General features: G+C 42.0%; 1 protein-coding gene across 1 annotated transcript in view; it reads left to right on the top strand.

Moving 5' to 3' along the window:
* esyt3 (extended synaptotagmin-like protein 3) overlaps positions 1–11,694 on the top strand; it is a 17,732-nt gene that overhangs the window by 4,564 nt on the left and 1,474 nt on the right. The window contains exons 4-22 of the mRNA XM_008280340.1: positions 1,098–1,174; positions 1,312–1,381; positions 1,464–1,553; positions 1,639–1,694; positions 1,802–1,922; positions 2,160–2,336; positions 3,820–3,902; positions 4,181–4,229; positions 5,087–5,176; positions 5,346–5,408; positions 5,492–5,554; positions 8,423–8,494; positions 8,683–8,769; positions 9,177–9,326; positions 9,480–9,841; positions 9,983–10,081; positions 11,003–11,134; positions 11,257–11,362; positions 11,626–11,675. Of these exons, the coding sequence (XP_008278562.1) occupies positions 1,098–1,174; positions 1,312–1,381; positions 1,464–1,553; positions 1,639–1,694; positions 1,802–1,922; positions 2,160–2,336; positions 3,820–3,902; positions 4,181–4,229; positions 5,087–5,176; positions 5,346–5,408; positions 5,492–5,554; positions 8,423–8,494; positions 8,683–8,769; positions 9,177–9,326; positions 9,480–9,841; positions 9,983–10,081; positions 11,003–11,134; positions 11,257–11,362; positions 11,626–11,675 (1,997 nt within the window). The remainder of the gene's footprint in view (positions 1–1,097; positions 1,175–1,311; positions 1,382–1,463; positions 1,554–1,638; positions 1,695–1,801; positions 1,923–2,159; positions 2,337–3,819; positions 3,903–4,180; positions 4,230–5,086; positions 5,177–5,345; positions 5,409–5,491; positions 5,555–8,422; positions 8,495–8,682; positions 8,770–9,176; positions 9,327–9,479; positions 9,842–9,982; positions 10,082–11,002; positions 11,135–11,256; positions 11,363–11,625; positions 11,676–11,694) is intronic.

Genomic DNA, 11,694 nt, shown 5'->3' with positions numbered 1-11,694 from the left:
GTCTGTTAATGTGACACAATTCTGTCATTCAGACACAGGTCACTGTTATGTTAATGCTCCCAGTGACTTTGGTTGGATACATTCACTACAGTGACAGGGACAGCCATAGTACATGTGTGATGTTTGTCCCACACAGACTGAACAGTGCATCAAGTGGTGTAGTATGCATATTTATGTGGTAATAGACAAAAAGACTAAACTCTGAAAATTCTGTCTATGTGTGATGATAGTCTAACTACTACTATACCATCAGTAAAATGAAAATATTCCGACTGCTGGGATGGAGGTCAGGACTCAACCTGAGGACAGCTGCTTTGTACAAAATGATTTAACTGCAGCTGGTAAACTGTGACTTTGTGCGACAGCCCACCTGTCTGAGGTGAAGAAAAGTCCACAGTGTGACTTGCCAATATTCTGATCAATCCTGTCTCCATGTCAGCGATAGTGATATAGATAATGCAATCACTGCTATCGTTCCAGTGTGTAAATGTGTGCAGCTCTCTCTGTGGATACACTCATATGGATCCTGCTGCAGGTATTTCATACAGTTAGAGGACAGACTTCTACAAACAGTTGGAAGCAACAAACTGAACTTCAGCTCCTGTTAGCATCTTGTAAAAACTCGGATTACGCTCATTATTGGTCAGTCTCATTAATCCGACCTGTTAGACACTCTGTCTTCATCACAGTGTAGTTTTACTTTTATGGACATTTCAGTTTGTAATAGATGTGAAATTGTTAAGCAAAGTGAATGAGAAAGGTGTTTCAGAATTTGGAACGCAAACTCTATCTTTGGCTCTCTGGGATGTTTTTGAACCACAATCTGGGCGGAAATGTGGAATAATCCTTCCTCAAATCACTTCACGTAACTTGAAGTGTATCACTTGTGCCCATACAATGTTTCAGTATGGGTTGAAACTGATGTTTCTAGGTCCAACTGACTAAAATTTCTACAGTAATCAGGGTGTTAATTCAAAATGAAGCTGACACGGTGAGATGCTATCAGAATAAAGGAAAGGAGTGCATGTCTGAAAAGGGCTGTAGTGTGTCATTAAAGACGACTGAGGAGCTTCCTCTAATTATCTCCCTAACTTCAGCCTCCCAGGATCACTGGGATGAAAGCCTACACCCATGAAGTGGATCACAGAGAGGTGGTTCTGGACCTAAATATAAGGTTGGTCAAACACATTTTTGACCTATTTCCTTCTTTCCTTCTCTTTCTTTGGTGTTAAATGTATCATGGCCTCTTTAAACAACAATGCTGTTCTCCTCTGCCATCATCTAACCAGCCGTGCACTGTTTACTTTGCAGTTATGACGGTGATGTGGACATCGACGCTGAGGTGAAACCACCAATCACAGCTGGTGTGAAAGGACTTGAGGTGAGCATCTTATTCTTCTCTCCATCACCTGTTTTTTTTCAGACGTTTACTACTGTTGTAAAAACTGCCCTGAATCTTCCAGCTCAAAGGGATGCTGAGGGTCATTTTAGAACCTCTTATTGGTGAAGCACCACTGGTGGGAGGAGTCACCTTTTTCTTCATTCGCCGCCCTGTGAGTACTCACAGATCTCTTCAGTATTTTTTTTTGTAAAAGTTGTGTGATTAGACTTATGTAATTTGTATTTATTTTTTTCCAGACACTGCAGATCAACTGGACGGGTGCAACCAACCTTTTGGACACCCCTGCCTTTAGGTTAGCTCCCACACAATCCCCCTCTCAATCTATCAATGCCTCCACAGGGTCTTGTTGGTCACTGCAGCCTTCTGGTGTTTAGCCTCATCTCATCTGTCTCTTTCCAGTTCACTGTCTGAGGAGACGATAATGGACATCATCGCCTCTCTCATGGTGTTACCCAACCGCATGTGCATTCCACTTATAGACCAGGTCAAAGTGGACCAGATGAGGTTCCCACTTCCTCGTGTATGTAAGATATGCTGTGACATTTCTAATTTACAGGTTTTTCCTCATCTTCCCGCCTGTTGCTGCTTGCATTTTCAAATATTATACATTTTAGGATACAAAAAACAAAAACCTTACCAACATAAAACTGATAAAACTTTAATGTTATTAGTTTTGCTTTATTAGTTTTCTAATGCAGGTGTGCTTTGTGAGACTGTATTGGTAAACTGTGAATCCTCTGACTCCTTTGGTTTTCAGGGGGTGGTGAGGGTCCACTTGCTGGAGGCCAGAGACCTGGTGGCTAAGGATACATACATGATGGGTTTAGTGAAAGGCAAATCGGACCCCTACACCATACTCAGAGTCGGCAACCGACATGTCAAAAGCAAGACCGTCAAAGAGAATTTGCACCCAAAATGGAATGAAGTGTATGAGGTAAAGTAACACAACCAAACCGCAGCTATATGTATTTTGATTTCAGTAATGGGATTACCGCTTCATCCATTTAGTGCTCTTTAATATTATTTTAGTTCTCCCCCAGTAAACTAAAAATGCATGATAATTAAGCCAGAACAACATTGTGGCGTATTCCAGTACGCAAAACAGGCAACCAGCTAAAGCTCCGTCCCAAAAGGCAAAGCTAAAGATTAATACTCGTTTGTCATAGCTGCTCAGATCACCATGAACAACTTGTTGTTTGGAGGCTGAGGTTGACACATTCCAGTAGTTTTTATTTGGTTTCTTTCTGACTCCACTGTCATATATAATATGAATTATCTGATATGGACAGGTGACAAATTAGAGGAAAAATCTGAATAACTGAGTGAAGAAGCCCAACGTATGCAGATGCACGTGCGCTGAGTGAAACAATTAAGCAAATGACCTCCAAACTCTCTCTGTAGCAAGTGTAGAAATGCTGAGATGTACCAGTTGATTCTGATTTTGTATCAAGACTGGAAGAGGAAAGAAATGTATGTGACTTTGTTGTGACACGGAGGGCAGGAGCTTCAGATACACTCAACTAGCTAATAATTCAATCAGAATTGCAAAGTGGCATTTGCATTGAGATCTATGAGAAAGGCATCAGTAAAAAGAGTTGGCAGTTTTGGTTGAAAGTGATGCAACTCTTCTTCAGGCGACAGAGCATGTCAGTGATCAGACTGTCAGCAAAAACAGAGGGATATTATAGTAGGACTGCATTGAACAAACCCTTTTATTACAAAGATTCATGTTTGGGAGTTCAGTGCTGCAGAATCTACAGGCACTGGTCTACAGAAATGTAAAAAATAAGTGATATGGTCAGATTAACCTTTACCAAGATTATTGGTGCATGTGTGACCTACACTAAGAGAACAGGACGGGCCTGAATGCTCGACCCCCTTTAGTGAAGGGATCCAGTGACTCTGGGTCCTCTTGTCTCCTTGAGGGGAAGAGTCACTGTAAAACCATAGAAAGTTGCTGACGTGTATACTGAAACATTTTTATCCTGCTGGAAATGGTATCTTTCAGAATGACAGTGCCCCCATCCAATGAGGGGTCACTGATTGGTTTGATGAAATTGATGTGAATCATATGTTATGGTCTTCACAGCCACCAGAGCTCAACCCAGTTGAACACCTATAAGAGATTTCAGACTGATGTTTAATACAGCACTCTCAGCTACCATCATCAAAACACCAAATGATGGAGTATCGTGGGAAGAATGGCGTTCATTCCTGCAGTGAAGTTGAAAATTGTTGGCATGTGGTGGGCCAGCACCTTACTGAGACACTTTATGTTGGTTTTTCTTTTATTTTGTCACCTGTCTGTATCTTGTTTCATGTGTGTAATCTGCTAAATATCTTTGTCTTGGTGGTTAGATCTTTACTGTTCCATCTGACATTTAATAACATCTACCTTTTTCCCTGTCTGCATGCAGTTTGTTGTCCACGAGGCTCCGGGACAAGAGCTGGAGATGGAGCTGTATGATGAAGACACAGATAAAGATGACTTGCTTGGAACGTAAGACATCATCTTATGACAGCATAAACAATTTTGAGTTTTTCTTTTTTTTTTTATTATGTATTTATGTAACATATTTGCCAGTTCCTTGCCATACATATCCCACAATGGCATGTGGCGTAAAATCAAAAGTGAAACAGATGTAATTTTAATACCCAACATTGTTTTATCACGTAACTTGTCGTGCTGGAAATGACATCAAATAGTCTGTAAATCTGAGTCCTGAGTACTTGACAAAATTAACACTGTCATTGTTTTATGTTGGCTTTCTGCTTTAGATATAACCTTGACTTTGGCGAGGTGAAGAAGGAGAAACAAATGGATAAGGTGAGCTTCTTTTAGATAATAAAGGGGGGACGCCTTCATCAAGTTTGCATCCTCTTTAAATGTATTTACATTTTTTGAAGGTCAGTCCAATACACCTCCAAAAAAAGTCATCCTGACCATTACAAAAATGTCTTTAACTACATCCATAAGCATGAGGCTCGGTGGCCCAGGTTTGTGTCAGTTCTTTGTGATGAACACTTCTTTTTTTTCCCCCCTGCATGTGATAAGCAGCATTTTAAACAGTCACCAGTCTTTTCAGTAACAGTGTCTACTATTAAACAGAGGTATAGATAATAAAGACATGGATCAAGTGTGTCTACCCAAAGACAGAATGATGGTCCAGCATTACAGGTTTCGTAGGATGACTGATCTTTTGCAGTTGTCTATATAGATGAAATCCCTCATTGATTTAACACCTAAAAACATAACCCTGTGCATCAACTTCATACACTAAGATGTTTTTTTTCTCAGTAAAATAACCCCTTCCTGCTTTAAAATGGCTTCAGTGTAACTGTACAACAATGCGTCCTTTAGGATAAGCATAATCTATGAAATCCCTGCTGGGTCACCAGTCTATCACAGGGCTACACTTAGAGACAGACAACCAAGCACACTCACATTCACACCTACGGACAATTTAGAATCACCAGTTATCTGTAGGAGGAAGCTGGCGAACCTGGAGGGAACCCACGCTGCAGGAGGTCCTAACCGGGATGCAAATCTTCTAGCTGCTTGCTAACCACCGAGCCACCTTAGTGCCATTTAAACTTGTTGACAAGATACAAATACGCAAGTTTTTACTGGAGCTGCTCATAAGAAATGTCCTGTTGATGAATAAACCTCTCCTGCTCTTGCAGTGGTTTCCTCTGGAGGGGGTTCCGAATGGGGAAGTTCGCCTCAAGCTCCAGTGGCTTTCCCTTCAGACCGACTCTAGCCTGCTGAAGGAGGTGCAGTAGCCCCAGTGTGGATCAGAACACTTTCATTTAATATTTTCATTAGTGTTTGTTTTAGTCTCTCACTCAGTCTTTCAATCCTCACTATGAGTTGCAGCCGTGTGTAGCTCGGCTCCCACCAGTAGTGGTCAGTTGTGTAAATCATGCCGTCACTCTCTTCCAGTCTACCGACGGCCTGGCTTGTGCTATGCTTGCTGTGTATCTGGACAATGCTTCAAACATACCGGTGAGTGGCCTCCCATTGGGGGTGTTCCTGTTGTCGGCAGATGATGCAAATGTGCTGAGCTGTGTTCTTGTTCTCGTCTCCAGAAAGACCACAGCGAGTTCACAGAGCATCAGCACAAACATGGGAGGCATTCAAAAGAAGCACGGGTAAGACGAGCGCTTTTTCAGCTTTCAGTGTTCTTACATCAGGCTACATTCTTATGATTTTTATAAAGAGCCCCTAGGTCCTCACAGGCCCTCAAATTGTTATTGTGCATCAGTTGGCTTGTTGTAATTTGATTAACTGCTAATTTAACAGGAGCATCCACCACAACAGCCAACAGTAATAGGACCTCCTTAATGCAGTTCCCGCATCATCATCCTTTTTGTTTGTTGTTGTTGAGGGAACCTCTTTTGTTGTGAACAAACTGCTATCAATCATATGACCAAAAACATTAAGCAACACTTTGCTGGTCATTGGTCAACTTTATCTGTTACAGTAGGGGAAAGCCAGAATTTCTCCATCATGTCTGTCACAACAGAATAAAAAGTGACAGCTTATTTATGGTCAGACAGTGATCACAAAACTCTTTTTCCACTGGCTTCTTTCAGTAGTATATAGTAGCACTATTGTAATAGTGTAACCTATGAAAGTCTGTATCAGAAACTAGAAGTCTGATGGAGCCCCATCCCTCATCACGGCCTGAGGGTTCTTTTTTTTGACCCTACTTATATGACACAGACACGTGTCACATTACTGAAAGCTGTGTTCAGCTTAAACCTGAAAATAAATAAACCTTTTGTTCCTCTGAGAATGAGTAGACCGATAAGTGACTGATTATAAATGAATGGTTGTTGTATAAACAAATGATAAGCTATGACTTTACCACTGAGTTTGCTTTTACGCTGTCAAAATTGGCTTTGTGAAAACCGAATGACCACAAACAGTTGATAAGTGGGAACTCAGAGCAAATGTCTGCATCTGAGAAAGAGGGTGAAAGAATAAAAATCTACATTTATATTTTACATTACAATTTAGAACCACTACATCATAACTCCTGGAAATGTGGTGCACATGATAGATATAGCAGCCCCACTTCTAAAATAGTAGCTCATATCCAAAGAGGATGGTGTTAAATGAGCTTTCCTGCATTATAAAGTCTTACAATTGATTCTTTTCCTATCTTGATGTCAGACAAAAGCCTCAGTCAGATCAGATACGTTTGTGTTAGTGCTCCAGCAGGTGGGCTCGTCCTTGAGCGTAGCTGGTATTTCCCGTTTGTCTGGTGCATGCCTGTCATTTTCTGTGGGTGTGTTGTTACCAGCTGGCGTTTGTGTTGCTAGATTTCCTCCTTAACCTGAGGCGTGTTCAGTTTGAGTTTCCCAACATAAGGAAAAGTGCAAACAAGAGTTGTTTACGAAGAAAATGTGTTTGTAGAGTGGATTTGGTTGTGAAAATCAAACATTTATTCAACAATCATTAAATCTAGACACATTTGTTGACCAAATATAGACTCAAGTTGCACTATAGGACAAATGAACACACACTGAGTTCCCAGATCTCACTGCAGTTTCTTTCTAACAGTTTTATGTACAGTTTGTTTGATGATTTTGCCAATTGCAAGCCAACTGTAAAACATATTGAACAACAGTTTAGCATCTTGCCTTGGAAAACAAGTTTATTTCAGTCCAAGGTGTCCTAACTTGAACTGTCTACAGAAGCCATTGCCTCTGAATGCCCTCTGCTGGCCATAGTGTGAAAATACAGTAAAAGAAATAGTGTGAATTTCTCTGTTCAGATTTCATTCCTGTGTAATGTTGAATGAAGATCTGCCTTTAGTTGCTTTCCCTTCCTCTGACTCTCGGTGTAGAAATCAGTTTTATGTGTCCCAGGTGTTGTGGTGTGTCTGCAGTGTAGGTTAATAGAGTGGAATGCAGAACATTCCCAACCTTTTAGACAAACGCCCTACATTAGCTTGTTGCCTTTTATCTCACTCACATAGTATTTTGATGATAGTGTTGTGTCAAATGGAGAACGAGCACAGAATGTAGGCGCGACATGATTTGTCAAGTGGCTGCAATTATACTGCTGACCGCTGATTTACTCCTACTGGTTGTTTAAAATGTGATTATGACTGTAAATGTTTCCCAGTGTAGTTAAGGGAGATCACCCCAACATTGTCTTTTGCTTTGTCACAGAGTGTAACTAGGTTTTTAAGAAGAATATAATAGAAAAATACCTTATTTATCCCAGTCTGGGAAATTACTGAAATGTTTAATGTTTTTAATGTTGATACTGATGGACAGAATGCGTAGGTGTCCACTGTGCTGCCACAACAGCTCTAGGGAAGTCCTGTGGGGTCTGACACCGGGATGTTGGCAGTGTTGGCCTCCAAGGATTGGGCTTATTTCAGCACTTCCTGCAAACACTAGATCAGATTGGAATCTGGGATCAGTTTGAAGGCCAGGGTCAATGCCTGCCTCAAGATATTCCTGAGCAGTTTTTGCAGTGTGGCAGGGTGCATTGTCCTGCTGGGGAAGTCTGCTGCTGTCAGGGTGGGTAATTGCTGTGGGGAGGGTTTGCTTGGTCACCCACTTGATTCTTGAAGATGTCTTCTCACCCAAGAGACTTCCTCAGTTTTAACCAACTATTAGGTAGGTATTTATTCTCATTCCCAAACGACATGGCTCAGTGTGTGAATGGTTGCCAAACTTCCTGGGGAGTCACCATCAGGCAGTTAAGAGTGAGAGAGCCTCCTGGATGAGGGGGGAAAAAAAAGTCTTCATTGACCAGTAAGATGTCTAGTTGCCTTCTTCTGAAGCACATGCCATGACTTGGATGACTGAGCATCTCCACAGGCATAATTTCAGGACACCAGGTTGCATTGCATTCTAACAAAATGATCAGTGTTGTTCACCTCACTTACCAGTGGTTTGGATGTTGCAGCTCACTGGCGTGAGGCAGTGGTGATAAATTAGAGTAGACACAACTAAACATGTACTCACTGCCGCTTCCCTGATTTGCTTTCTTTCCAGCTCACAAGGAGAACCCCCAATCCCAACTCCTTTGTGGAATTTTCCGTTGATAAGGAGGTGCAGAAAAGCAAGGTATCACTCTCGCTTCACCACACTGATGCACCGTTTTCCCTTGTAACCTGGAAAACAGCGAAGTTCCATTTCTCAATGTAAAATCTGTGGTTGAAGGTGCTGCAGTCACACAGCACGGTGACTGTGTTGCTTTTTCTGCTGATGAAACCATTCAGTTGCAGTTGTTCACCTGCCCACTTCCTCAACAGGTTGCGTATGCGTCTAAGGACCCAGTGTTTGAGGAGGGATTCACCTTCTTTGTGCATAATGTCAGAACGCAGCAGCTCATCGTTCAGGTTTGTTATTTTAGCATTGGACACAATAGACTAAAGTCCTTTCTTTCCAGAAGAAGTGTTGCTGGAATGTTCTCATCTATAAACCCTGCAAACATCACAACAATACATTGCTGAGTTCATTTAGCATGTTCCTACTTTTTTCTGTCTATCTCAATCGGCAGTGGTCAGACCTCATGACAATTCCTCAAAAGTTAACATCACCATATTTAGAGGTCGTGTGCCAGCTACTGACTGTAAATCATCCTCACACATTATTCATAGGTCTGATTTTCCCGTTGTTACATCCCCTCGAATAAAAACTAGACAGTGAGAACACTAATGCTGCAACGCTTTAATATAAAACTCGACATCTTTCAGTCCTCAGGAGGTTAATTGATTCACTGTTCTCCATATTTTCTTTGGTTCAGGTCAAAGAGCATGAGAAGAAGACTCTGCTTGGTGTTCTGAACTTGCCCCTCAGTCGCCTCCTCAGCACCTCCAACATGATGGTAGACCAGCGCTTCCCCCTGGAGCGCTCCGGAGCAAACAGTCAGATCAAACTGAAGGCCACTCTCAGGGTCGGCACACAAGTTTGCAACCGCACACACATTTCCTTCCCTCTTTGCCTCGTGTTCAGCTAATCATCTCTTTTTTTTTTCTTTTTTTTTTAATCATACAACGATTGTTAGAAAGTGAGGTCTCATGCTGTGATGTTCATCGGGTCACTGTAGGTTCTCACTGAGGACCTTCCGCCGCCCAAGATTGTCCTGGATCCTCCTCCACAACCCAAACAACAAACATCACAGAGCAGCCAAGGAGGTAACACCGGACCCTCCACTGCTGCGTCGTCCTCTCCAGAGGTTCCCTCCAACAACATCCCTGTCGCCTCTTCTCCGTCCCGGCTGGCTCCTTCACAGAATGGCTCAAATGAGGACTACTTAGCTCACCGCCGTGGCTCCTACCTGGCTGGTGAAACCTGGAAGTCGCCCTCTTCGGCACAAAACATGCGTCGGTTCGACTCTCACAGCCTGCTGTCAGAGAACTCCCTCGCTTCGTCACGTTTCGACCTCTCAGACGGCGCGTCCTATCCAGAGTGAGTCCTTGTTTTTTTTTTTCTGTGTCTGTCCACGTCTTGTTCAGACCTTTATTGCTGATTTTCCACAGATGTTATGAGCTAGATGGATTTTAACAGATAATAAAAGTGACATTTGCAAGTACATTTTTACCTCTACAGGGCCATTAGGAAACATCAGGGTTCATTTGGAGAGATAAACCTGACTGTGCGGTTTGCTACCCTGAGGAACAAACTCATCGTCCTGGTTAACTCTTGCAGGTATGTCACTAAAATCCGTCCTCACTCGTACCTTTCAGCGGCACCAATAGTGACTAGGATTTTACCTGTGTGCTAACATTCACATTTCAGTTTCTATGCCTGAATATAGAGTATATACAGATGGGTGACAAATTACAGGAAAAACCAATGTTAAAGTCTCCTGAACTCTACTGGAGGGATGAACGCCATTCTTACAAAGGATATTCTCTCATTTGGTGTTTTGATGATGGTGGTGAAGAGCGCTGTCTAACACATCAGTTCAGATTCTCTTACAACAACTCCCATCAGAATAGAAATGTGTCACCACAGTATAAAGGTGATGCTCAGAACATCTGTGTGTCAGTTAGCAGTGACTCTGCCCTTCAGGGGGAAAGTGGACTCAAACCGTGCCAGCAAAACGCCCCACATAGCACAACAGAGCCACCAGATCCCCTCTCTGTAGGGTCAAGGGTTCAGGTTGTCCTGCAATTTGTCACTTGTCTGTATATTTGCTACTGCATGTAAGATAAGATGAGAAGAGATGAGATGAACTTTACATGTTACAGCAGCATCATACAAATGAGGCACAGCGCAAGAAATACAGAAGCACAATAAGGCTTAAAATAAAGATATAATAAACATTCTGTGCAACTTTCACATGTACAGAAGTGGCATAATAAACATGTTTATGGATATGTACAGGATATGCCATATAATTTCTTTTTTAGTTGACAGGATGTAGTGAAGCCAATGTGTGCTGAGATCATTTAAAAGCCAATAGGCAGCATTAAGTAGTTTTGAATGCTGAGAATTAACACGTAAAAATAGTGACCAAGGCTGTATTAAATACACAAATGATTTTCTTTTCAAATTTCTTATGGCAGTGTTGTTTAAAAGAAAATGCAAGGCCAGCTGTGACGAGCTATCATCTATTTCTTACAGGAACTTATTCCCCTGCAGTGAGAACGGCACAGACTCTTACGTCCGCCTGTATTTGCTGCCCGACCAAACCTGGAGACACCGCAAAAAGACACACGTCAAAAAGAGGACGGTCAATCCTGTCTTCAATGACAAGTAGGTTCACTGGATTCAAGAAAAAATGGACATATTGATAGTTTCTGTATATTTAAAGCTCAGAGGTTGAGACTGTGTCTGGCGCTTTCTTTTCTCCATCTGCCAACCCTCTTTTATTGCAGGTTTGAGTTTGATGTGTCACTTGAAGAAGCACAAACTAGGAAGCTGGACGTGTCAGTGAAAAATAACAGGATGTTTCACACGCGAGAGAGAAAGGACATTGGCATGGTAGGTAACACTACTTGTTGTATAACATGTATTATTATTCCTGACTCAGTATTTTAAAGGCTGGTGGCAGCTGAATTGCTTCATGCTGTTAGACGGTCATCGGTGAGAGAAATATACAGCCTTTAATTTTCCAACTTTGGCTCGTTGTGGTTTAGTGTTGCAAATGTTTTTATTTTGCACAGAATTTGCAGAATCAAAGTCCACGCCACTTTCTTTGTACCGCTCGGTCTGGATAATTGACCGAATTTTGCTCGTGTCCACAGGTGCTGTTAGATCTTTCACAGCTGGATCTAGCCAGAGGCATCACAGAATGGTAAGGGGGACATTTTTCT

The sequence above is a fragment of the Stegastes partitus genome, unplaced genomic scaffold, assembly GCF_000690725.1.
Source record: "Stegastes partitus isolate 25-593 unplaced genomic scaffold, Stegastes_partitus-1.0.2 Scaffold190, whole genome shotgun sequence".
Classification (NCBI taxonomy): Eukaryota; Metazoa; Chordata; class Actinopteri; family Pomacentridae; genus Stegastes; species Stegastes partitus.
This window is presented reverse-complemented; position numbering and strand designations above follow the sequence as displayed.